Source organism: Centroberyx affinis, unplaced genomic scaffold, assembly GCF_046629955.1.
Source record: "Centroberyx affinis isolate AG114_WGS23_722 - 3 ecotype Tasmania unplaced genomic scaffold, CSIRO-AGI_Caff_v1 ptg003220l_1, whole genome shotgun sequence".
NCBI lineage: Eukaryota > Metazoa > Chordata > Actinopteri > Beryciformes > Berycidae > Centroberyx > Centroberyx affinis.
In genome coordinates this window covers 185,902-212,819 of record NW_027281255.1, presented here as the reverse complement: position 1 = coordinate 212,819, position 26,918 = coordinate 185,902, and the positions used below count along the sequence as shown (strand labels likewise).

Genomic DNA, 26,918 nt, shown 5'->3' with positions numbered 1-26,918 from the left:
AATTCCAATTCAGTGTTTGAGTTGGATTTGGAATTGGAATTGGAATTGGAATGTCACCCAGAATTGAATAGAATTAAATTAAATCTCCTGAAATTCCAATTCCAATTCCTCAGCTGAATTGTAATCGATGAGTTCATTCATGAATTGATCCCAACCCCGGTGTCCGCACTCATCTCATCACCGCAAAACTCCATAAACACCGACTTCCTTGTTACAAATATCTCTCTGTGACTAATAGAGCTGCAACGATTAATGGATTAATCGATTAGTTGTCAACTATTTTGATAATCAATTAATCGGTTTGAGTAATTTTTTAAGACAAATACGTCAAAATTCTCTGATTCCAGCTTCTTAAATGTGAATATTTTCTGGTTTCTTTCCTCCTCTATGACAGTAAACTGAATATCTTTGGGTTGTGGACAAAACAAGACATTTGAGGACGTCATCTTGGGCTTTGGGAAACACTGATCCACATTTTTCACCATTTTCTGACATTTTTCTAACCCAACAACTAATCGATTAATCGAGAAAATAATCAACAGATTAATCGACAATGAAAATAATCGTTAGTTGCAGCCCTAGTGACTTAACTGTCGGCTGTTTGTAACCGTACTCTCCGGGTTTCAGGTATCCTCCGTCCTCCAGACAGACGTCCCACGAGGAGGGGAAGGAGTGGCTGAGGTCCCACTCGACGGGGGGGCTGCAGGACACCGGCAGCCAGTCGCCTCTCTCTCCCCCCGGAGCCGCCTGCACCACCACCGGGAAATACCACTACTCCAACCTGTGTGAGTCCACAGAGCCGCTGAACTGACCCTCTACAGCAGTGGTTCTCAACCTTTTTCATATCAAGGACCCCTAATTTAGTTCACATTAGGGACACAGACCCCCATTTGATGCGATTTTGTCCCTCTTACCAAAATCTGATATCATATTTTTATTGTTAGATATGATTTTGTCCAGAGCTCCATGACTATCTGTATTGTAGGGAAAGAGATAACAGTGAAACTATGATCAAAATAGTCAGTCTCCTAGGTTCTTGTAAATTAAATAATGAAGTTTAACGATTCATCAATTTGCTGGGGACCCCCTGGGATGCCCTCAAGGACCCCTGGTGGTCCCCGGACCCCACGTTGAGAACCACTGCTCTACAGTACACTGAGAACGGACCTACATGGATGACTGATCACTGACATATTTAACACATACATAGGAACAAATGATATAGGTGATACTGAGTCAGAAGATATCATAAATAACCAAAGAACACTAATCAGTCTAGTCATGTTTATTTATATAGCCCTTTATTACAAGCATGTCTCAAAGGGCTTTACATACTGTCATATACAGTACATACTAATACATAGCCTATACTACCAGTGAAAAGTTTGACACACCACATTTTTCTTTCCCACATATTAGAATAATAGTAAAGACATCACAGATATGAAATAATACAAATGTAATTATGCAGTGACCAAAAGAGTGTTAAACAAATCAAAACTATCTTATATTTGAGATTCTTCAAAGTAGCCGCCCTTTGCCTTGATGGAAAGGCAAAAGGCTTTGGAAAGAAATTCATACATAGGATCAACTTCACTATTTATGTTTGTCTAAGACAGTGGTTCTCAACGTGGGGTCCGGGGACCACCAGGGGTCCTTGAGGGGGTTCCAGGGGGTCCCCAGTAAATTGATGAATTGTTAAACTTCACCATTATTTCATTTATAAGAAGTTAACACAATTAGAGAATGTGGAAGAATGACTGTTTTGATCATACTTTCTCTGTTATCTCTCTACCTACAATACAGATAGTCATGGAGTTCAGGACAAAATCATATCTAACAATAAAAATAGTCTCAGATTTGGGTTTGAGTGACAGAATCTCATTGAATGGGAGTCCGTGGCCCTAATGTGGACTAAATTAGGGGTTGTCGATATGAAAAAGGTTGAGAATCACTGGTCTAAGAAACTAATTTCTAGCATTGAGGCAGAAGCCTTTAGATCAAAATGGCTTTAAGAGAATGATGAAAAAACAGAGTACATTCAATCAGGTGGGTCCAGACTTCTGACTGGTAGTGTGTACAAACTAATCCGTGTCATTGTGTGTGTTTTGTCCCCCTCCAGTGAGCCCCACTAACATCAGCCAGTACAACCTGCCACCAGGTGGCACCAGCATGAGCCGCTCCAACAGCATCCCGGCCCAGGACTCCTTCGACCTGTACGGCGAGGGCCACCCGCTGGGCGGCAGCGCCACCTCACTGGAGGATCGCCCACGGGCCATCAGCCGCTCCGGCTCCTTCAGGGACAGCACTGACGAGGGTGGGACGCACACACACACACACACACACACACACACACACACACACGCACACATACACATCAGCTGAGTGTCCCCGGTCGCTCAGCTCTGTAGGAAATGAATGAACTTCTGGTGACAAGTATTACAATACAGTACTACAAGTCTTGGCAGAGTCGGGGTCTTGAGTCACATGACTTGGACTCGTCACCTTGTCAGTTTGAATTGCTTGAGACTTGACTTGATGCATGAAGAGAAGACTTGAGACTTGACTCTGACTTGGGTTCTGGTGACTTGGGACTTGACTCTGACTTGTACTTTGAGGACTTGAAAAGGTTTCTAAAGTCTTGACTTGAGATCTTGTGTTTGTGTAAATGACTCAGATTGAAAGTGATGAGATTTGTTCCAGCAGACGACTGAATTTAAATTCTGTTTTCTGAATTTGTATGGAATGATTGAATTTATTGAAGTTGAAACTGATTATAGAAATCAAACTCATGATGCTCTTACCAAGTTTTTATCCTATTAAAACCATATTTCATTGAAAAGTCCTAGATATTTAGTTTTCTTTAAGATATTAAATTGATACTGGACTCTTGATTTGTTCTGACTTGACTTGCTGTTCTACATTTAGACTTGAGACTTGACTTTAATGACATGGACTTGACTTGGTAATTTGTCACTCATTCCTCCCCATCACTGTCCTCTCCTTACAGTCCATGGCTCTTCGTTGTCCCTGGTCTCCAGTACATCTTCACTTTACTCTGCGGTAAGTTGCTGGTTGTCTTTTCCTCCACTGCAGCCTCAGGCAAGGCTTGCAGAAACAGTAGCACTGTAGGATGAAAGGTCAAGGGTCAGACACCACTGTTAGATTATTATTATTGCGCTATGTTTATTTCGATAGATCGTCCCATCCCTAGTTACAGTGACGGCTTCCCAGTCTAATCTTCTGCATCATGTATTCACTCATGCTTCCTTCCAGTCTCACACTGGAGTCTAGATGGATCTACGTGTTGAAGCGTGTCTGCTTGGTGTGATGTTTCCAACTTACACTGTGAATTAAGTCGATTTATTTGCCTTACAGTAAAAACATGGGGGTTTTTTTCTGAAGGGGACGCTCAGTCCAGGGATCTGAAGCTATTAGCAAAGGGGCAAAAAAAGTTCAGGACGGCAACTTGATCCCTTCAATCAGCTTTATAGGCCTACATGTTTCAGAGCTCCAAATAAAGATGATTGAAGGGATCAGGTTACTGTCCTGATCCCTTTCTCCCTGCTGCTGTTTGATTCATTTGACTTTTAAAAGAAGACTCCTTGAAGATATTTGCCCCAAAATGAAATATTTACTGTATGAAAACAGTCTCTTGGACATTGATTGCTATCGCAAATGTATAACTAATTTTGAAATACAATTGAAATGATTTGCCAACCTAAGACTTGCTTATAAAAGACTAACATCTTTGCGGCTGAAATCATCCTTAATTTTATATATATAAATTGGGTAAATATATAGAGTTTTGGCATTTCTACTAATGCGGTTTAGCATTAAATCTCCCTCTGTAAGTCTTGTGCACGCTCCCTCCTTGTTTTGTAAGGACAAAAAATAAATACATTTCCATAGTTGGGTGCTTTTGGCCAGCAGGACTCAGGACATGTGTTGGGTTTCTCTAGCCCAGGCAGCGCTCCAGCCGCCACATGCAGCGAGGCAGCAGATTCATTTTCGGGGGAAGAATCGAGTGAAGTTCAGTTTGAATGACGGGGGAGAGTTTTGTTTACAGAGTTTTCCCTTGGGTCGAATTCATTTTGTTTATTTTGTGTTAATTTCTGTCTGATTTTATCCGCCTCACTGCCGGTGATATCTTGCGGCGCTTTAATCTAATTTTAATTGAAATGTGTGTTTGGTTCTTATTCTGAACCCTGTTTGCCTTTTCTTAATTTCTTCTCATCTTTGGCATGAGAACTCTTTTCATGTATTCTAATTCATTTTTAAAAGTTATTTGGCTGAACTGTCGACGGTTCACCTTCATTTGATAAGAGGATGTATTACAGGAAAGATCCATCAGCCTGAAACCAACAAACATTAATTATTAAATCCATTGTCACAGAGGTACATAGCCTATTAGCTTTCCTCAAACAACAATAACTCCAAAGAAAATGTATGAAATATTGATCAAAGGCCATAGATGATGATAATGTGAATAATTATCAAACACAAAAGTTGGTTTCCTCTTCCCAGCGAAAAGTCAACAGCAAACAACTTAACGTAAATGTCAACCTGTAACATCATCAACAGACAGACTAAAAAATGTAATGGTTTAGTTCAACAGCAATCTAAAAACTCTTTGTTTACATGTAATCAAGTGGGGAACAAGTGTGTTAGCAAGCCTCTGCGTATCAATAGTATAACCTGTTTAGTTTAAGTGTGAGTGTAAGTTAGTTTAGTTTAGTTTAGTTTAACCCTCCAATTATGTTGGGGGTCAATTTAACCCCATTCAACATTTAACATCTCTAAAAATATGATTAACATTATTTTATCAGCTTAGTACTCAATGACTTTTCCTAATTTCATGGGGAAAACTGGTAAACATAAAATGTAAGGGTCCTGTGCACACTTTGTATACAGCGGTGTTACAATAGCCTCATAAAACCAGAGAAAATATAAAAGTTTTACACATATTTTCTTTCTTCCCATTTGACCCCACACATTAAAGATGTCTGTTAATTTTAACATATAACAGGATTGAAGTTTCACTGTGATAAAACACACAAGCACAGTAAGAAGCAAAACAAACTAATTTAGCAGCAACCTGGCAGTGACTGTAAATGACAGTGATTAAATTCTCTAGAGAAATGTTTGTAATACAATGTGTTAATTAGAAACTACAGCACACAGGACTTACTGTCTCATGTTGTTTCTGCCCTGCAGACAGAGGAGAAGGCTCACTCTGAGGTAAGAACGCTTTTCTGATGCATAACGTTTATTCTGCCTGTCTGTATGTATTTAAGTTTCTCTGTGTATATATGTATTTTTTTTACCTTTATTTATTAAAGGAAGGTTGACTGAGCATGCATGCTTCTCTTCAGCACCTGATTTAAAGTTTGGTAGCTGTTGTGGGATTCAAACCGACGACCTCCTGGTCACGAGCATGCTTCAGCCGAAACTATTGAATATTGTTTTTCTGTGTGTTTGTCTGTCTGTAAGTGTGTGTGTGTGTGTGTTTTTCTGTTGCACTGCATCTGCATTGAGAGAGAGTCTATCAATGTCTGTCAATCAAAGCAAACAGTGATATCCGTTCAGCTCAGTCTAAAGTCAGTTGGCCTCTTATTAATGAACCAAAAAAACTACACAAACACAACTAAATTGCCAGGAGGTAAAATGGCATCAGAGTCCATGTTGAAGCAGTTTAACCCTATGCTGCATTGCTTCTTATGAACAATCATTCTGAAATTATCTCTACTACATAGCACATTTCCTCATTACACAAACTTACACTATACAAAATGAATGCATGTCCTGCTCTCCATCCCTTTATGTTGGTTTCATTCAACAATCCTGTTCAGTTTATCACTGATTCTTCTTTGATTCCTGAGTTTTATGTTTGGGTTTCCATCCTGCTCTCTGCACCTTTTTTTTCTTGCTTTATACACTAATGTGTCCGAGCCTGGGCCAAAGAGTAATGGTAAATACATGGTAGTGTTTGTTTTAACCTTCACTGGAGTGCCAGATGGGTGGAGTTTAGCGCATTAGGACTGTTCAGATGACAAGTACATGACATTAATTTCCAAATACTTCCTGGCACTAGGGCTGGGCGATATGGAGAAAATCAAATATCACAATATTTTTGACCAAATAACTCGATATCGATATTGCGACAATATTGTAGGGATGACTATTGGTGCTTTCAATGAGATTTTTGATAAATAATCATCAGTAATGTGGATATAATGACTAAGTGGGTAAAGGCAAAGAATAGAACAGCTAGAACAGTCTGGTAAGTTCAGAAAATGACATCACTTTACTGTAATGCAGCCTTTAAAACCAGGAAAAGACAACACTTATGCCATATCACAATATTACGATATCCAAAATCTAAGACGATATCTAGTCTCATATCACGATATCGATCAAGCCCTACTTGGCACTCATTGTATTGTCCTGTTTGGTAAACTGACACATCTGGCACCTAAACTAGGATAAATCAAACCATACCAGTTATTTCCAAATATTATTTGACCCAGGTCGGGACTACATCAGCTATCATAGTATGTTTTGCTTTGTTGCCAAATATCTAACCATGAGAGAAGCGTGTTGTGCTGGCGTGTGATAGCTACTGTCTCCATCCGCTCATGCTGTTTGGTGGAGGCAGGCAACATAGTGTTAATGTTTATCCTTCTCTTTTCAATCAAGGGCCAAACAGTGCTAAATTCCACGGTAATTCCCCCACATTTTATGTTCGCACTTCACCCCAGTGTTTTTACACAGTATTACACAGTAAACTGCACAGCTTGTACATCAATGTTACCACAAGGGGAGTTTTAATCTTAACGCCCTTTTGCATTACAATCAGTTCTGTAGATTCTTCGTTTTTTTTTTTCTTTTAACATGCGTTCTTCTTCTGTAATTCCTTTCCCCCCAAAAAAAACAGCAAATCAGAAAGCTGCGTCGGGAGCTGGACGCCTCTCAGGAGAAGGTCGCGACTCTGACGTCCCAGCTGTCTGCCAACGTGAGTTTGTTTACTTCAAAAGACGCCGTCAAAACAGCCGCCTCATTTGCATGATAACCTGCTGTCAGAAAGCTTTTATTGGGAGCGTTGCCTTTCGAAGCCCTTGAAGGAGTATAAATCTGTAAGACACCCACTAATTCCCTTTCTCTCAGTGTCTGGAGCTGGAGTGAGTGTGTTTATGTGTTTGCTTGTTTGATTTAGGCTGTGTGTGTGTGTGTGTGTGACTGTGTGTTTGCCCTTAGACGGGATGTTTTTCTGCCTGCCGTACAGCGGGGATTGTCTCTTTGCTATTGTCTCGCCCGATGGGGTTTCAACGAGAACACGAGCATCTTGCAAATTCAACCGAGCAGAGAGAATCAAAGACGGATAGAGGAGAAGGAGAAAAGAAAAGCGGGAGATGAGAATAAGTGAATGTAGACTCGAGTGCGCCATGCGTGGGTGAAAGAGACAGAGAGAGAGAGAGAGAGAGAGAGAGAGACCTCCAACCCCCAGACGGAGCTGTCTTTGAGACGCAGACAGATCGACAGACTCGGGGCGTCTGGCTCCCCCCCCCCCCCCTCCCCGAACGGCGAGGGCCTGATCAAGCGTGGAGGCAGACCGGGTCTTCGCCGCGGTCCGACGCTTTGATCACAAAGTTCTGCAGAAGTGAAACTGAAAGGCTAAACTGCAGACAAACTTTGACGCGCGGAAGAGACAACACAGAGAGAAGTCGAACATCTTCCCGGTTTTACGGTTTGTCTGCGTGAAACGACTAGAGGGCTAATCCTGGAGAGAGCATCGACTCGACCCGGCGTATGGTATTAGATGTTGGTTTTATGTGTAGGTGGAGGGAGCAGCAGAGATAGCGGGACGACAGTTTTTCCGGTTGAGGAAAAGTGAGATTTGCGCCACTTTGCTCAAACCCCAGCCTGTCTCTCTGCTGCATTGCATTCTGGTCTCTCTCCTGCTCCTGTGGGTGGAGAAATTGGTCTCTCTCCTCTTCTACGATGGATTGGAAGCCCTCGCTCTTTGATTCTGAGGGACTGACACCAAAACCTGACGTTTACCGCTGAGGTTTTACATCCTGAAACATTTTCTCACATCAAACTCCACTGTAGCTGCTAGGAATATCTCATTGTCTGTCTCCTCGTCTACGATTGGCCGGTTATCCAAAAATACACCAAGCAAACAACAAAACGAACCCAGAAATGCAAGTTTTTAACAGTGTTACAGTGTTTTAGGGTGGATTTTTACTTTAATCTGTAACCTTGATATAAACATGTGGAGCCTTGATTCACACACAAACACAGTGTGTGTGTGTGTTTGTGTCTAGGTGTGTAAAGCCACCTAGGAGTCTTTGAAAGAAGCCTTGAAAGTCACAGTAACTGTTGTTCCTAGTGCCATCAGGTGTTTGTAATGCAAATGAAAACAGACAAGGTGACACCCAAAGAGTGCGTCAAGTCTGATCTGTCTCAAAGCTGTAGTGCGTTTGAAGATAAAGGTTTGATTTCCAGAGTGTACACTACTGTATGTACAGTGTGGACGCTTTCATCCAGTTCCAACCAAAGCCCCACTGGATACACCTGAAATCAAAGCTGGGAGCCTGCTGAAAAGAATTTGTCCCTGATGTTAAAATTTTGTCTGGGACAACATAAAGATGGCAGAAACTGGGCTTGGGCTTTACAGTCTAGTGAAAATGTAGGAATGCAGTTGCAGTGCTGCTGCTTTACAGTCGTAACTTTGACCGCAGTTTATTAACAGCTTACATTGACAAAAAGAGTACTAATACAACTTCTGATGTATCTGATACCTGCCTGCTTTCAAAGGTCGGTAGCAGGATTGTTGTCAGATTCACACAAGTGAAACACGAGCAACGCACAGGGTCAACAGTCGGATGCAACCAGAGGTGTGACCAAGTCAACTTTGCTCGAGTCCCAAGTCAGTCTCAAGTCTCAAGTCAAGTCTCAAGTCTAAATGTAGAACAGCAAGTCAAGTCAGAACAAATCAAGAGTCCAGTATCAATTTAATATCTTAAAGAAAACTGAATATCTAGGACTTTTCAATGCAATATGGTTTTAATAGGATAAAAACTTGGTAAGAGCATCATGAGTTTGATTTCTATAATCAGTTTCAACTTCAATAAATTCAATCATTCCATACAAATTCAGAAAACAGAATTTAAATTCAGTCGTCTGCTGGAACAAATCTCATCACTTTCAATCTGAGTCATTTACACAAACACAAGATCTCAAGTCAAGACTTTAGAAACCTTTTCAAGTCAATAAATTCAATCATTCCATACAAATTCAGATCCATTCTTAATTCTGCAGTCGCCAGCGAAAACATGTACTGTATATTCTCTTAACTGTTGCTGCTGTAGCTTGTGTGGCTTGATGCATTAGTATTCAAAAGAAAGCAAAACAGCCAGGCAAGAAGACATCTGCTGTTGATGCTGATGCTAACTAGTCCTGCATGTGTGATCTGACAGCCAGACCCAGGCCCTCGTACAGTGGAGAAACCCATATGTAGCGTATGAAGCTTTGGATTTTGAAAAGAAGCGTGTCTGACCATGTTACACTGGAGCCCCATCAGACTGTATCCACATGACAGCATGGTGGGTAGCTGGTGGTCTTGGAGCTGTAAGCCCTTATCATCCTCCCACTAGGGGGGGTGGGGGGGGTGTGGGGGGGGGTGACTCTGTGGAAATGTCAGCCGCAGCGGCTCTCGCATGTTCAACACCCACGGTCCAAAAAGCCAGCGCTCACTGTGTAAGACCTTGTGCAAGACCTGCCAGAGACGCAGCTTACTCACACACACACACACACACACACACACACACACACACACACACACACAGAAATACATGCACACATATCCCCATCAGCCCATTCTTATGCATACGCCCCCACACACAGACACTCAAACACACACATGCAAATAATGTACTTTCAATGTACATATACTTACACAAACGCTCAGTGTCTTACACAGTTACACACACACACACATACACACTGCAAACAATCTCCATCTTTACAAGTCATTCAGTCTGTTATTGAGTCCTAAAATCATAATTTTCTTAAAATAAGTGGAAAAAATCTGCCGATGGTGTTAGAAAATTTCATTTGTTTCCAATGCAAGTCAACTTTTTTGTAGAGCCAAGTGTCATTTTCTTGATAGTGCAGTGATCTCTTTCAAGATATTCAAGATATATTCTCTTGGATTAAGACAAATTAGATTTGAATGCAGAATATGAGACTAAATTACTTGTTAAGATATGCGTTTTTTTGATCAGTGCAGGCTGTGATGTGCGTGTCAGAGCTGCATGTCATCATCGCTATCCTCTCCAAAACATCAACTTTTCAGAAATGAGGAAAAACAGTCTTGTAGGGTTTGAAACAGCTGTTGTACAATTTCCTAAATCCATAGAGGAGCATGTACTCCATTATTCAAGTGAAGTTAAAACATGAAGATTACCCCAAATTGGAGTCACAAGGTTTTCAGATGACAGCAGCAACACGGTTAGATATGAAGGAGTGGTTTGTTAGGAAAAGAAACGCTCAGCAGATTTCCCATGTTCCCTTGTCATGTTTCCTCCAGTGGCTGAAAACATTTCCCTTCCATTTCCTGGTTTGTCATCAGAGGCCCAGAGAGGAAATGTGCCGTGATTGAGGTTATTGTCATTTGACTTTCCCTATAGTATATAACCAAACAATTTCATCTGCTTTTATTTGGCGTGCCATCGCATGCATAATTCTGATTATCTTGTGGCGTGTTTATTTTGGAAATTGAAATGAGGTCTTCGATAAAAGTCTTTGCGGGGTTTCTCCAATACCCTCGGTCACTATGAGTTCTCCCATAGAAATGACTCCCACATCAAAAACATATTTGCTGCCGCAGTGTCACGTTCGATTAGCCACGCTCCACAGGCGTCGTTTTAATTAACTGCATATTTGTTTTGGTTTTATTTGATCAGAATGGAGCAGAATTAGCAAAACCAGCATCCTGTAAAAAAAAAAAAAAAAAAAAAAGGATTAAGAAGAACAAATGCTGCCAAACCACAGAAGTATTGTACCACTCGTTTTTTTTTTTTTTCCGGCCTGTGAAAGGGATTACGTTCCCTTCCTTGGCTGACATTAAATCGGGTTTAAGAGTTCATTCAAGCAGCCCCCCCCCCCTCCCCTCCTCCCTCCTCCTCCCCTCTTCTCCTCCTTCTCTTTCTACTCACCCTTCACTATCTCACCCTGACCTTCCTCGTTGCAGCTCCTTTCCTTCTTTCCTCTTCAGTCTTAAAAGAGAACCACACCTCCCCCTCCCTCCCTCCCACTCCCCTTTGTCATTCTTCTTCTCCTCCCTCTTTCTTGGCTGCGTTCTCCACCACCATCCCCTCCCTCCCCTCCCCTCCCTCCCCTCCTGGCTGTAGAGTTGAAGGGATTTAGCCCAGCAGTAGGTGCCGTGCCACAGTAGTCGTCGTGACCGTCGATCGTCTCGGCTGCGATGTCGTCCGTGTCGGGCGGCGCCGACGCCCGGGATGTCTCCTCGCCCGGGTCTCTGGTCTGGCCCACCGTCAACCTCTACCCCGGCCCCCGGGATCAGGAGGGGGGGAGGGGTAACGGGGGTTCGGGGGCCGAGCGCGGCCGCCGGGGCCGGGGCCCCAGAGCGGGACAGACGGTTCCGCCGCGGGACGCGTGGGAGTCCGATCAGCGGCACCTTCGGGGCGGACAGGTGGGCAGGAGGGGGGGGGGGGAGCCGGAGCACGCAGGTGGAGTTGGACGGAGGAAGATGTGTTGGAACAGTTGGCATTTCGAAAAGGTCAAGACCTTCGCTGATTCAGCCAGGAACGCTGAGTGGAAGAGGAAGCACAGGGGTGCTGCTGTGTGTGTGTGTGTGTGTGTGTGTGTGTGTGTTTTTGTGTTTTTGTATTTCTATACTAACAGGGACCAAATGTCCTCACAAGGATAGAAAGATGAGTAAAATCCAACAAAGTGAGGACCTTTTGCTGGGCCTCACATCTACAAAGAGCTAGTTTTAGTGTTAGGGCTTGAGGTTAGAGTTAAGGTTAAGACTAGGCACTAGGGAATGAATGTAGTCAATGAAGGTCCTCACAAGTATAGTAGTACAAGTCTGTGTACGTGTGTGTGTGTGTGTGCAGAGCAGAGATTGTCTTATCTGTCTGGGCATGCTGCCCGCCTCTGTGTGACACACCAGGCCTGACAGGTGTCTCAGGGTCTCTAGCTTAGGATGGGTGGATGAGCTGGCAGCACACACACACACACACACACACACACACACACACACACACACACACACACACACACACACACTCAGATTTGCACAAATTCATGCACACAAAACTACACTCACAACCATGAACATAAGGATACACTGTGCATACACACACAAGCGCACACACAAACACACGCCCAGATCCAGATACGCCCACACACACACACATCCGGACGTATACACACACACACACATACACAAGCCACATCTACCAAACTAATACACTTCTGTGTTTTCAAGTGGAAAATGCACAGGCAGGTGAACACACACACACACACACACACACACACACACCGGGTTCAGCGGAGCAGATGGCGTGACGTCGCTAAACATTTGCCGTCCTTCAGTGTGTGGAGCTGCGTCTGCAGGTGACAGATGAAGTCAGGCAGAGCCGCTCCTCTCTGATCTGTGTGTGTGTGTGTGTGTGTGTGTGTGTGTGTGTGTGTGTTGTTTCTGCCGTCGTTTTCCCAGGTGTGTGTGTGTGTGTGAAGGTTTTTACATGGATCATTTTTTATTTTTACAAAGTGGAATCACTGTATTTGCCAAGATCATACAGTAGGCCTAGATGTACAGGAATTGGACTTGGTGGGATTAGTGCAGAGAAACAGAGAAGCATGTTGAAATGCATGGCAGCTGATTCACACTGATGGAACACAGCAGTGGAGTGATAAAAAAAGAAGACAGCCATGAAATTCAAAACTGTAAATACCTATTCTTGCACTATTGCATGAGCAAATTCTTCAGCATCCTGCACTGATGTCAGAATAATGACTCTGCTGTATATGAATGTATGTAGCCTATATGTTTTAGGAAGTATACATGTGTGGGGAAGGTGTGTGAATCTAAGTAACGGGAGCTAGGAGCTTTAAATCTCTGCCTCCTCTTCCTCCTCTCCTTCCTCTGCCTCCTCTGCCTCCTCTTCCTCTTCTCCTTCCTCTGCCTCCTCTGCCTCTTCTCCCTCTTCTGCCTCATCTGCTTCCTCTTCCTCCTCTCCTTCCTCTGCCTCCTCTGCCTCCTCTTCCTCTTCTCCTTCCTCTGCCTCCTCTGCCTCTTCTCCCTCTTCTGCCTCCTCTGCTTCCTCTTCCTCCTCTCCCTCCTCTCCCTCCTCTGCCTCCTCTCCCTCTTCTGACTCCTCCTCTCCCTCCTTTCCATCCTCTCCCTCCTCTTCCTCCTCCCCCTCATCTCCCTCCTCTCCTTCCTCTTCCTCTTCTTCTTCATCTGCCTCCTTCCTCCTCTTCCTCCTCTCCCTCCTTTCCCTCCACTTCCTCCTCTCCTTCCTTTCCCTCCTCTCTCTCCTCTGCCTCCTCTTCTTCTTCCTCCTCTCCTTCCTCTGCCTCCTCTGCCTCTTCTCCCTCTTCTGCCTCATCTGCTTCCTCTTCCTCCTCTCCTTCCTCTGCCTCCTCTGCCTCCTCTTCCTCTTCTCCTTCCTCTGCCTCCTCTGCCTCTTCTCCCTCTTCTGCCTCCTCTGCGTCCTCTTCCTCCTCTCCCTCCTCTCCCTCCTCTGCCTCCTCTCCCTCCTCTGACTCCTCCTCTCCCTCCTTTCCATCCTCTCCCTCCTCTTCCTCCTCCCCCTCATCTCCCTCCTCTCCTTCCTCTTCCTCCTCTTCTTCATCTGCCTCCTCCCTCCTCTTCCTCCTCTCCCTCCTTTCCCTCCACTTCCTCCTCTCCTTCCTTTCCCTCCTCTCTCCTCTGCCTCCTCTTCTTCTTCCTCCTCTCCCTCCTCTCCCTCCTCTGTCTCCTCTTCCTCTCCCTCCTCTTCCTCCTCTTCCTCCTCTCCCTCCTCTCCCTCCACTGCCTCCTCTGCCTCCTCTCCGTTGTCTCCCTCATCTCCCTGCTCTCCTTCCTCTGCTGCCTCTCCCTCCTCTCCCTCCGCCCTCCTTTTCCTCATCTCTCTCCTCTTCCTCCTCTCCTTCCTTTTCCTCCTCTCCCTCCTCTTCCTCTCCCTCCTCTGCCTCCTCTCCCTCCTCCTCCTCCCCCTCTCCCTCCTCTCCTTCCTCTTCCTCCTCTGCCTCTTCTCCCTCCTCTTCCTCCTCTCCTTCCTCTGCCTCCTCTTCCTCCTCTTCTTCCTTTTCTTCCTCTCCCTCCTCTCCCTCTTCCTCCTCTCCTTCCTCTTCCTCCTCTCCCTCCTCTGCCTCGTCTCCCTCCACACCCTCCTCTCCCTCTGCCTCCTCTCCCTCTCACTCCTCTCCTTCCTCTTGCTCCTCTCCCTCCTCTGCCTCGTCTCCCTCCACACCCTCCTCTCCCTCTGCCTCCTCTCCCTCTCACTCCTCTCCTTCCTCTCCCTCCTCTTCCTCCTCTTCCTCCGCTCCGGCTCGAGTGAAAACTCACTTCAAAGCTATCGGCACCGACCAGTAGACCAAGTTATTCCTCTACTTCTCTGTATGGGCTCTTTTCTTTCTTCAAGGGACGGCTCTTTTTTTTTCCCAAAATATTCTTGTGAATATTGACTTTGTGATACGTAACAGCAGAACACAGGCTGGTGGAACATGGTGACTTGTGTTTGAGTCCTGGATGGGAGTCCAGACTTTGAGTCATGCAGATTATTTTTGCCTGGTGTGTGTGTGTGTGTGTGTGTGTGGGGGGGGGGGAAATTTGATGATGCAACATGTATGCAGTGTTGAAAATTTTGATCTTGGAATCAATTTTGGGGGTCAGGAAAGTTTTGAGATATTGAATGTTGAAAGGTTTCTCATTCCAAAGAGAATAAAACCTAGTCTTTTTAATTTTCCTGCTCTGTCCATTTCAATAAACCTTTACAAAAGTTAAGTTTGTGCTTGTTAACATCTTCCAGCTTACAATAACCTGGATAATCTCTTTTCTTAATGATGAAAAAAAAAAGATACCGGGAAAAACATATTGATATTAGCCAGGATCCTGCGGCATGTAAACATCTTGTCCTGTGTACCAGTTTGTTTTTGTTCGTCTGTATAAATGAAGAATGGTGTTTTTTTTAATCACATGTTTTTCCCTGACTCAGCTGTGGATGCTGGAGGCTTTATCTGTGTCTCTGTGTGTTTGCAGGCTCACCTGGTGGCGGCCTTTGAGAAGAGCCTGGGCAACATGACCTGCCGCCTGCAGAGCCTCACCATGACCGCCGAGCAGAAGGTACCACAGCTTGGCCCACAGTTACAAATACAGCAGTGTGCAAATGTCTGAGTGCCGCTGCCCGTTGTATGTTTTGTTGATTTGGAAGTGAAAAGAAGTTAACACAAACTCTAACTTCTGCAAAATTCAATGCACAATTACTCTTTATTCGCTGAATTTAACAGATTGAAAGAAGATAAAACAGTAAATGTGGCAAGTGCAAAAGTTTGGGCATCCTGTCGATGTTAGTAACACTTCCTGTGGCAGAAATCACAGCCTCCAAACGTTTCCTGTAGCCAGATAACAGTCTTTGTGTTCTCGCTTTAGGAAACAACTAGAAACATGAAGTGGTTTGACATAGAATAGATGAAATAGTGCAGTGGAAAGTACGGATGTGGAGGTCTGGGTTGTTTACCTTCAAGTCTCATCCGAAGAAGTTTTAGTTGCCTAATTTTAGTTTTGGTTTTGGTTTTGGTTTTAGTTTTAGTTGCCTAGGTTTAGTTTTAGTTGTCTAGTTTTAGTTGCCTAGGTTTAGTTTTAGTTGTCTAGTTTTAGTTGCCTAGGTTTAGTTTTAGTTGCCTAGTTTTAGTTGTGGTTTTGGTTTTGGTTTTAGTTTTAGTTGCCTAGGTTTAGTTTTAGTTGTCTAGTTTTAGTTGCCTAGGTTTAGTTTTAGTTGTCTAGTTTTAGTTGCCTAGGTTTAGTTTTAGTTGCCTAGTTTTAGTTGTGGTTTTGGTTTTAGTTTTAGTTTTTGTTGCCTAGTTTTAGTTGCCTAGTTTTAGTTTTAGTTTTAGTTGCCTAACCCTAACTTTAACCCAAGTTGTTTTACTTGCCCAAAATTAACTGTTAGCTAAACGTTTCACATGATGAACATGAGAGAATGCCGTCTGTCCACTGGCACTATTGTCACATAATTTGTGGTGGAGGAAGGTAATCTTCATTTTCTCTGTGTCCACACCATGTAATCTGTGTTTCAGAGTTTGTGAGATTGTGTTGATTTATGCAAACTTTTACAGTTTTCCACGCTCATGTATGGGTTGAGTAAAATTCATGATCCTAGGGCCAAGAAGCCCATTCAAAAACAGTTGTATATTTTCAGAAATACTTTAATAGCGTTAATCTGCTCCTGGTTTATTTCCCTGTGTTTCCTGACTTGTTTGGTGTCAGGTTTTCATTTCAGAAGAGCTCGGATGGAGCTGAAACACCGATCACAGCAGCAATGTGTTCAAAGATATATCTCTACCACGAATTATGAATGCTTCCCTCTGTTCTCACGCCCACACACACACACACACACACACACACACACACACACACACACACACACAACGCTGACGAGCTCTGGCAGCTTTTTAATCCTCTATAAATTAAAGCAGACTGGGATCTGGTGGGATGTCTTTGTCAAACAAGGCCGTCCCAACTTTTTAATTAAAGCAGAAACCCTATCTGCAGCCCTCAGTGGGTTTTCGGGGGGGCAGAATAGGAGACTCCCTCTATCTGATGGTGTTGATTCAATAGAGAGCAGGGCTTTTCTTTTTTTTTTTTTTTTTTTTTCTTTTACTCGAAGCAGGTGGAGGCGGGGGGTGATTCCACTGTGAGAGCCGTATCTTCTTCAAAATACTTCCACCTTATCTGCGCTCTCTCTTATGGGACAAATTATCGAACTGAGTTATCTATAAACTGTCATTTACTTTGGATTACATACACTCACACACACACACACACACACATCCCCACATACACACGCATATACATACACACACACACACGCACACAGAACAGTCATACAAAGGAAGGACAGACTCATCGCCAAAGTACAAAGAAAGCACTTTTTTCAGTTGCCAAATTTTTTCTGCTCATGTCGATCAGCAGTAGCATGTGAGTCACATTTCTTGTGGCTATTGTCTCTCTCTCTCTCTCTCTCTCTCTCTCTCTCTCTCTCTCTCTCTCCTTCTCTCTCGTCCTCCAGGAGTCGGAGTTGGCTGAGTTGAGGGAGACGATAGAGACGCTGAAGACGCAGAACACAGACGCCCAGACGGCCATCCAGGTGGCGCTGAACGGCCCCGACCATCTGCACAAAGGTAACGGTCTCTTCTCTAACAGATGATATTTAACCCAAAAAACACCTCACAGTACCATGGGTGGATACGGTTTTAGCCTGAGGATTGAACCCCTAACCCTGGAAATGTTAGTGCTGTACTCTGACAGCCTCATAGGGTTTTAAAAATCCTTGAATAGTCACGGATGAATTTAAAAACTAGATTCTGTCAGGGCCGGAAACGTTATGAAATCTGAAGCTTTTGGAGCAGCCATGAGAATCAGATGTGTTATGAATTTTGTGAAAATTACTTTTTCTAGTTGCCCAATCCCCCTTTCCTCTGACTTCCATACATACATAGCTGCTCTCCCTAAAATAATGAAATACATAGTTACTTCCGGTTCCTGTGGATTGATGAGAGGATAATCATCCGAATAACAAATTTTCTCTTTACATAAGTCCCAATTTATGATTGTAGCAAGCCAAAATAAGACCTGGAGCATTCAAATCAGATAATAACAAATAGTCAGGTTGTGAGTCAGCTTGTGCCAATTGTGCTACAGGCCATGTAAGTCACTGAAAAGATTGGATTTTGATTTGGAAAAATGTGTAGGAATCCTGAATTCCCAAACAAGTATTGTGTTGCTCTTCACACAAGAAAACAAGTATATCTGATTATAATAGAAGCCAATTCAAAAAGCACACTTTGTCATCTTGACTTTTAATTGTTTCTCTCTTTTCTTTATTTTGAGGTGAACTCTAAACTAAACTAAAACTGAACTGATCTGATCTGATCTGATCTGATCTGATCTGATCTGAACTAAACCAAACACTCAGTCCTCAGTACCTGGAGTTTTTCTTGTTTTGTTTTCAAACTGCTTAATCAAGCCTAGCTGATCCGGCTTAGCTTTAACTGGGCCGGATAGGAACAGGAAAGATAAACTGATCTCAGGCTGTTCTGGCACACTGGTCGCACTGTAGCTCAGGTAGTGTGTGTTATCTTCGTGAGGCACTGAGGAAAGCTTTGTCTCTGGTCTGCAGACCTGCGGATCAGACGGCAGCACTCGTCAGAAAGCATGTCCAGCATCAACAGCGCCGCCAGCCACTCCAGCATGGGCAGCCTGGGCAAGGACGCCGAAGACAAGAAGAAGAAGAAGAAGAGCTGGGTAAGTGGAAGGATAAAAAGAACCAACCATTAACCTTGAAAGTAGGCTGAGATTTGCCTTAAAGTCAAGATGTTATTCATTTGTATTTAGTGGCATCTTGAGTCTGAAGGCAGCCAGTAAAACGGTTTCTAATATGGTGGAAAACAGATGAATAAAAGTCACTCAGAAGCTCAATTTCATTCTCAAGATTAACTTAGTAATTTCTCAACCTGCATTTGCTCCTCTTCTGCACAAGATCCAAGAAAACACAAGGGCCAAGGGCGGTTTCCTCCAAAAAATGAAGCGAAAAATGAAACCAAAACATTCATTTAAAAGTGTTAATTTACCTCACATCCACTTTGCTGCTCGGCTTGTAAAGTGACTTTCAGATTACGCAACACACAGCTGTCTCCAACTCCAGTCCATTAATTCAGTTGCAGCAGAGACATTTTTATGTTCAAGTGAGTGAAGGAGGTGGATATGGTGCTGAGCCACTCCACCGTCACAAACACACTAAACCAACACAATTCAATGGCAGTTAAGCTGATCCCCGAGTGTACACTGTATGCCACACAGAGACAGAGATAAGAGTAAATATCTTCTTTGCGTGGAAAAAAAGGTGTTTTGCAGATTTACGAATGGCAGCTGATTTTACTGTTGCATTCATGGTGAGAGCATCAGCTTAATGCCTGAAATGTGAATGCAGATGTAGAAAAAAGTTGATTATTCCCCCATATGTACCTGCGTTTAACTTCAGCTGCACTGCTCTTTTTGAACCCAAACATCCCTCTCTATAGGAAACATCTTGACTAGTTTGTCTCTCTGGTCGTTCGAAACTCCCAAATCAAAATCAGTGTCATAATTTTGAAAGTGAAGCGTCTTACATTTTCAGATAGTCATGATTTGTAATTCCACTCTTCCTCCTTCCTCTTACCCCTCCACCGCAGGGGAGAGGCAGCAAGGTGAATATAAAACCGCTTTAAAAAAAAAAAAACCCTGTCTGCGAACTAGGGTGTCTAGGTGTGTGTGTGTGTGTGTGTGTGTGTGTGTGTGAGTGAGTGGGCGGTCCAATTTCAAACCAGTCACTCGGACACTCGAAGCTTGATCAAGTGGCCACTTCACCTCCTCGCTCCAGAAGTGTTTACTCACTGACTTTGTGTTTCGATTCATTTGAGTCTGGAGGCGGAGCGTGTTCAGGTTCCCCAAAAAGGTGAAAATCCCCCAAAACCCCACATTAGCCACTCGCCGCTTAAACGGCGTCCCGGGCCTCGTCTCTGAGCACCGTTGCTATGGTTACGGTGCCGCGACGGTACCAGGCCAGCGGAGTGGCTGAGGTGCCATCCAGCGGTGACATGGAGGTGGAGGCTGACAGAGGAGTCAAACACTCTGCAGTTATTGTGCGAGACACACTTGGAAGTTAATGTCCGGTGACAACAACAACATGCAGTTTAATTCGTCAAGTAGTGAAGCGGCGTTTCATTTTGTTATCAGAGGAGGCTGAGAGGCTGAAAACTGTTCAGTATTTCACAAGAAAAAAAAGAAAAAAATTAGAGAAAAATCTGAACTATACATGATAATACATTTTAATAGTGGGAATATGTTGTTTTTCCTATCCCATAAATCGTCTCGTGAACGCCCCAAAATTGTCTCGGGAGCTCCTGGAGGGGCCCCCGACCCCCAGGTTGAGAACCACTGGCCTAGAGGAACGCTGCCAGTTCAAATCCCCGTATCAAGTGGGAAAATCTGAGTGGAAAAAGTGAATGAGAGACACTTTCCCCTCCTTCAGTAACGACTGTCAAAGTGTTGTTGAGTTTGAGTTTGAGTTTATTAGTATTCATGCTCACAGTTAACAACTGAATAGAAGCAGAATTTACATCAATAAAAATATAAATATATCTATACATGATTGTACATCATAAAAATGTAAAACTATACATATCTATATACACACATGCACCCATACATTCATACTCATACATACACATTTAAGAAAATACAACCATATACTTACATACAACCATGCATACATTTTAAAATGCTTAAAGTTAAATAAATAAAACCTGAGTGTTAAAGCAGTGAGCAAAGTGCATTGTCAGCTTAAGAGCAGTTAATTTAAAAACTTTAAAGCAGTTAATTTAAAACGCAAAAGCAGTTAATTTAAAAATTTAAAGCAGTTAATTTAAAACTTTAAAAGCAGTAAAAAAAAATTCTCATCATCTTTGTCTCTCCCTCCCGTCAAATCAAGGCAAGAATGCCAAAAATAAACGTAAATAAACATAACAACTAACTAGTGGAGATAATGCTTATCCACAGTCTTAAACTCTCTCTCTCCTTCTTCTTCTTCTTCTGCTTCACTCTCACACGCAGCAGTTCAGTCTCCCCGGCTGAGAAACTGTAGAACTCAGTTAGACCCCAAAAAACTCGAACCACGCTCATAAATACAAATCAGTCCCTTATTTAAACAGCTATTAATTATTCATTTGCATAAATTCTGGCTGTGGGTGGAGACGGAGGTTAGTGAGATGAGCGTGAGGAGCAAGCAGAATAGAGATTTAATGAGAAGGTACTTTAGATCAACCAGGTTCAATCCTAATTCTAATTTTAACCCTAAACCCAAATCCTAATCCTATAATATATATGTATGAAGTGAGGAGCGGCTAAAATGACCTCACTTCACAAAAATGTCCTCTCTCCGAAGGTCTACAACTCAAACTACTTCTCACAAGGACAGCAAAACAAGCCACACACACACACACACACACACACACACACACACACACCAAGCTCAGTAAGGCGTTAGATGAACCTGATGACACACGGGACAAAAATACCGAATTTACCTTTTAAAAAGCTTTAGAAACAAGTTGGATGCATTCATTCCCAAATGTTATAGTATATTCATTTGGGAGAAATTTGGCTACCTGGAATTTATCAGTCACAAATTATCTGTTCCTCAAAGACATAACTCATAACTAAAGGTCTTAAAGCTTCACATAGCAAGATTTTTAGGTAAAAAATCATCTGTATAAAATCGCATAAATCACAAAGCACCCTAAAGCCAAAATGAACACTGGGTGGGAAATCTTCTTCACAAACCCAAACTTTAAGAGATTATTCTTTATGAGTGAAATCCGACTTCTCCTCTCTCGTTTCCTTTGGTATATAAAGCATCACAGACCAGCTGGTCGGTAAACAGTTTACTGACCTCGCTGCACAGGAATTCTGAGTATTGAAGTTCAGATTTTTCAAACCTTTGGAGCTGCCAGAGTGTGAAGTTTGAAGCCAAGTGTAGATTTAAGATATCTCAGAAGTTTGACAGTATCACTGCAAAAACTGACAAACTTGATAAGGTATTTTATCTTGTATCCAGATTTATCAAGCTTATTCTAGGATTTTTTTTTTTTTGTGTGAAATCATCTCAGAAATGTTACCGGTTTCAACAAATTTGACTTTCTTTCAGGAGAATGTAACTTGTTTCAGGACATTTACTTGGTGAAAGTGAAATTGTCTTGGAGAAAGTTTCTTGTTTCCAGATTTTCTTCATTGTTTTATGATGATTTCTTGAAAGAAGTCATATTGGCATGAATCAAGTGAAATTTATTGAAACCAGCTGCCAGTGTAGAGAGAGAATTTGACTAAAAATATCATGAAATAAGCTTGATAGGTCTGGAAACAAGATAAAATCACTTGACAGCTTTCCAGTTTTTTGCAGTGTAACTCACAATGTCAAGTTTTTAAAGTTTTTAAAGTGTGTATCTCATGTTGGAATGAAATCCTTCTGTTTGCTGCTGCCAGCGCTCGACTTCAAAACAAATAAAAAACGATTAGACACTAACTAGAGACAGAACTCCAAATGTCTGTAACTGTGTTGAATTAACAGCTAAATGGATATTTCAGATGCTCTGACTGTGATCATAACAACAATCATCACCATTATCATCACCTTTGTAATGACAATAACTGTATTTGCAAAGTAGCGACGATCAGCCGTGATAGAGCGGAGGTTGTGCTGTAGATGAGTGTGTCAGGTGTGTGTGTGTGTGTGTGGCTTAACGCTGGGTGTGTTCTGCGTCTTCAGGTGGCTGACTCCATCCCGGCTCAGGTCAGTTGGCTCCCAGAGTGTCTTCTGTATGTGTGCAGTGGTTATTACTCATCCTCCCCCTTCCTCCTCCTCCTCCGCTCTTCTTCTTCTTCCTCCTTCCTTCCTTCCCTCCTCCTCCCCGCTCAGTGCAAACCTCTCCCTCCTCTTTCTGGAAGCGTCGGCATGGAAACAGCTCCCTCCCCTCCTCCTCCTCCTCCTCCCTACTCCATCTTGACTGCCTGTTTGTCTCTAGTTTTTAGGGCCTTAAAAAAGCCTGGTTCCCCCCCTCTTTTCCCACTCTCATTTATCTTTACGGTCGCCATAAAAATGGAGACTCCTCCCCCCAGCTGCCTTGCCTTTTTCGCCTTCCTGTTCGTCTAAAACAGACAGTGACGGAGTGACTTCCTGGTCTGGCAGGATGTGATGTCGTGTGTATGCGGAGGGAGGGTGGGGTGGGCGGCGATACTGACGTCTTTGCTTGTGCGTGTGTGTGTGTGTGTGTGTGTGTGTGTGTGTGTGTGTTGCAGTTACGCAGCTCCTTCAAGCAGGCGTTCAGCAAGAAGAAGACCAAGTCCCAGTCGGCGCACGACGAGATGGAGGAGATGACGGACTCGCTGCCCTCCTCGCCCAAGCTGCAGCACGCCAACAGGCAGGGCAGCGTGCCCACCCTGCGCTCCTCCCCCTCCACCACAGAGTGAGCCTGCACACACACACACACACACACACACACACACACACACACACACACACACACACCGCCTCCCACATACACACACAGACACACACAGGTAGAGGCTTTAACTAGATAGACGGATACATACACTACCAGTCAAAAGTTTGGACACACACATTTTTCTTTATTTTTACTATTTTCCACATTTTAGAATAACAGTAAAGACGTCAAAACTATGAAATAACACAAATGGAATTATGCAGTGACCGTGTCCTAAACAAATCAAAACTATCTTATATTTGGTGATTTTTATGGTGATTATGTATTGATTATGTATTTGACGTCACACGTTGCAACAAGAAGAACAACAAACATTGATGAGAGCCAGAAAAACATGGCAGACACCTGATGATGTCATCATAAAAGCCGACAGAATATCGTCTGCGCCGTTACTATGACAACCGGTGTCGTAATGACAGCAAATGATTATACTGTCTAAACACACAAATCCGTGGACAATCAGCCGTAAAGATTACAGATGATTGTCAAACAAATCGGATTTGCCTGCTGTCTGATCATAATGATAGATACACACACACACACACACACACACACACACACACACACACGCACACGCACGCACACACACACACACACAGTCAGCTGTGGTCATCCTGTCTCTCTAAGTCACTCTCAAGACACTTTTTTTTTTCTTTTAACAACTTTATTTACATTTTCACAATACAAAATATATTCAAGTTGGAATATGGCTACATGTACATACTGAGTTATCACCCCCACCCCACTCTAACATAAACACCCACCCCCACCCACATCCTCCCATCCAGGGTCACACAAACAACCAAGGAGATTCTCAAGTCACTTTTAAGTGAAACATCGTCTTTCCACTGTTGCTTTTTGTATGTTTCCGTCTGAATGTCTCTGAACCTTCACCTCACTTTCCTTTTATTTCTCTTCTCCGACCTTTCTGTTCGTCCGTCTCTCGACCGACCGTCTCTCTCTACCTGCTGTAGAAAATGTGTTTGCGATAGCAAGTCCTCCCCCATTTGGATGCCAAAGAAAAAGCAAAACGGTCATGTGGTCTACAAGCACAGATCTCGGTAACGGGCGGCGTGTGGTGGCATCCGGCATGCTGCCAGGGAGTGTGTGTGTGTGTGTGTGTGTGTGTGTGTGTGTGGGTGTGTGTGTGTGCAGTGGAGTGTGTTTGTGTGACTCTCTCCTGCATCTGTTAATGCCATGAAAACTCGGCATGCTTTGGTTTTCTCCTCTATTCTCACAAGTGTGTCCGAGGTGACAGATCTCCCTGGCACACAAACAGACCCAGAGCCTCAAAGTGTCCAGTACACCCATAGAGACATGAGTACACCGCTCACAGAGAGTGACAGCAGGCTGAGTAAAGACATTAAAGGGGAAAAAGTAACAGTTTTCTCACTCAAGCTGGCACAAAGTACTAACTTTAATAATAATAATAACCTTATTTATATATAGGTCTAGTGTCTTGCTGCTGTAACAATTTGCCTCTGGGATTAATAAAGTTCTTCTTATCTTATCTTATCTTATCTTATCTTATCTTATCTTATTTTATCTATATAGCACTTTTCTAAAAACGGTTTACAAAGTGTTTTACAGACCAGCATAAAATCGAACAAGACAATATGGTGGGATTAATAAAGTTCTTATCTTATCTTATCTCATCTTATCTTATATCTTATCTTATCGTATCTTATCTAATATCTTATCTTATCTTATTTTTATAGCGCTAAAAACTGTTTACAAAGTGCTTTACAAACCAGCATAAAATCAAACAAGACGATATATTGGGATTCATAAAGTTCTTCTTATCTTATCTTATCTTATCTTATCTAATATCGTATCTTATCTAACATCTTTTCTTATCTTATCTTATATCTTATCTTATCTTATCTAATATCTTATCTTATCTTATATCTTATCTTATCTTATTTTTATACCGCTAAAAACTGTTTACAAAGTGCTTTACAAACCAGCATAAAATCAAACAAGACACTATACAAGTGGTAATAAAACAACAGTGAATAAAAGCAACGAGAGCTGTAAGAATAGAAAAAAAGAAGAAAACAAAATAACAGACAGAAATGTTTTTAAAGGGGACTTAAAAGAGAGTGACTTGACTGATCTTATAAATAGTGACGAGTCATTCCAAGTCATTCCAAAATGCCCGGTGTCCCTGTGAAAGCAGGACGGTGTGTCACGTCTGTTTCACCAGTTTCACACGTCACGGTGAACTGTGGATGACACACCAGTCTGACAGGTTCCAGTTGTGTGATGTAGATGTTCCCTCTAAAACACACACACTGTGTAGATATGCCCTCTACTTCAGGATATAGCATAATATATACAGCTGGGAGGGGATTCTTTATCATCATGATGAATATGAAGATGATGCGATAGATATGAGGCGAAGCAGAGTATCATCAGCAGCACCCGAACCTCTATTTTCACAGTAAAGAACATTATGATAGCTTTTATTTTATTTAGATTTTCATCAAAGTGATAAACAAACAGAAGAATCAAAGACAGAAAGGAAAATCGCAAACAAATCGCTCCCTGGTCACCACAAAAGTTGGCATAGCAGCCTGTAAAGCACGACTAGCAATGCATTGTGGGAATTCTTCTCGTCGGATCGGATTGCTTGGCTGAAACTACCTGTTGTGTGATATTTTTTTTTAAACATCTTGTCATGCCATATGGAAATATATCCCTAAATGGGAAGGATTCGCTGTCCCAAATGTCCCAGCTCCCCTCCCAGTGACTCCAGTTTCCCTATGAACTTCAGCTCTCTCTCTTTTCCTTGGAGTGTGTATTTTGTGTGTGTATTTTGTGTGTGTGTGTGTGTGTATATATCTGGGCCCTCGGTGACCCCCTCCTCCTCCCCCCGCCCCCTCCTGTGTGTAACCCCGGTTGCAGGCTGTGCGAGTGCACCGAGGCCGAGGCGGAGATCATCCTGCAGCTGAAGAACGAGCTGAGGGAGAAGGAGCTCAAGCTGACGGACATCCGGCTGGAGGCGCTAAGCTCCGCCCACCACCTGGACCAGATCCGAGAGGCCATGAACCGCATGCAGGTGAGGCTGCGTGGGCGCGGGTTGAGGTGGATCAGATCTAAATGTACGACTTTGTTAAGTGGCTTTAGTTTTTTTTTTCTCAAACACAGGATTCTGTCTCTTCCATGAACCCGCTCATACAAGATGGCACCAAAGTATTGATTTCAGATATAATCTGTTGATCCCCAAAGGATTCAGTCTCTTGCTCAAGGACACTTCAGCATAGGGCTGGGCGATAATTCAATATTATCGTTTATCGTCTTTCAGTGGAATCATTCAATCAATATTTTAATATCGTGACACACATTTCTGCTGTCTAAATTGATGATGACAAGCAAATTTTACTTAAAAACTCTCATAAAATGATGTATGGTAGGAATATTATTATTATTATTTTTTTGTTCAAAGTCTTTTTATTTTACAAATGGTATATAAATGACAATACAATTTTACAATATATTCACCCTGCCCCCCCCTCCCCAGTCATTCTCAAACAGAGCCCCACCCCTATTGCACCATT

General features: G+C 42.9%; 1 protein-coding gene across 1 annotated transcript in view; it reads left to right on the top strand.

The window, feature by feature from the left end:
* nav3 (neuron navigator 3) overlaps window positions 1–26,918 on the top strand; it is a 120,121-nt gene that overhangs the window by 74,878 nt on the left and 18,325 nt on the right. Inside the window, exons 11-20 of the mRNA XM_071538188.1 lie at window positions 628–785; window positions 2,123–2,317; window positions 3,011–3,063; window positions 5,218–5,241; window positions 6,938–7,015; window positions 15,302–15,385; window positions 17,331–17,448; window positions 18,417–18,565; window positions 23,153–23,319; window positions 26,266–26,419. Coding sequence (XP_071394289.1) covers window positions 628–785; window positions 2,123–2,317; window positions 3,011–3,063; window positions 5,218–5,241; window positions 6,938–7,015; window positions 15,302–15,385; window positions 17,331–17,448; window positions 18,417–18,565; window positions 23,153–23,319; window positions 26,266–26,419 — 1,180 coding nt within the window. The remainder of the gene's footprint in view (window positions 1–627; window positions 786–2,122; window positions 2,318–3,010; window positions 3,064–5,217; window positions 5,242–6,937; window positions 7,016–15,301; window positions 15,386–17,330; window positions 17,449–18,416; window positions 18,566–23,152; window positions 23,320–26,265; window positions 26,420–26,918) is intronic.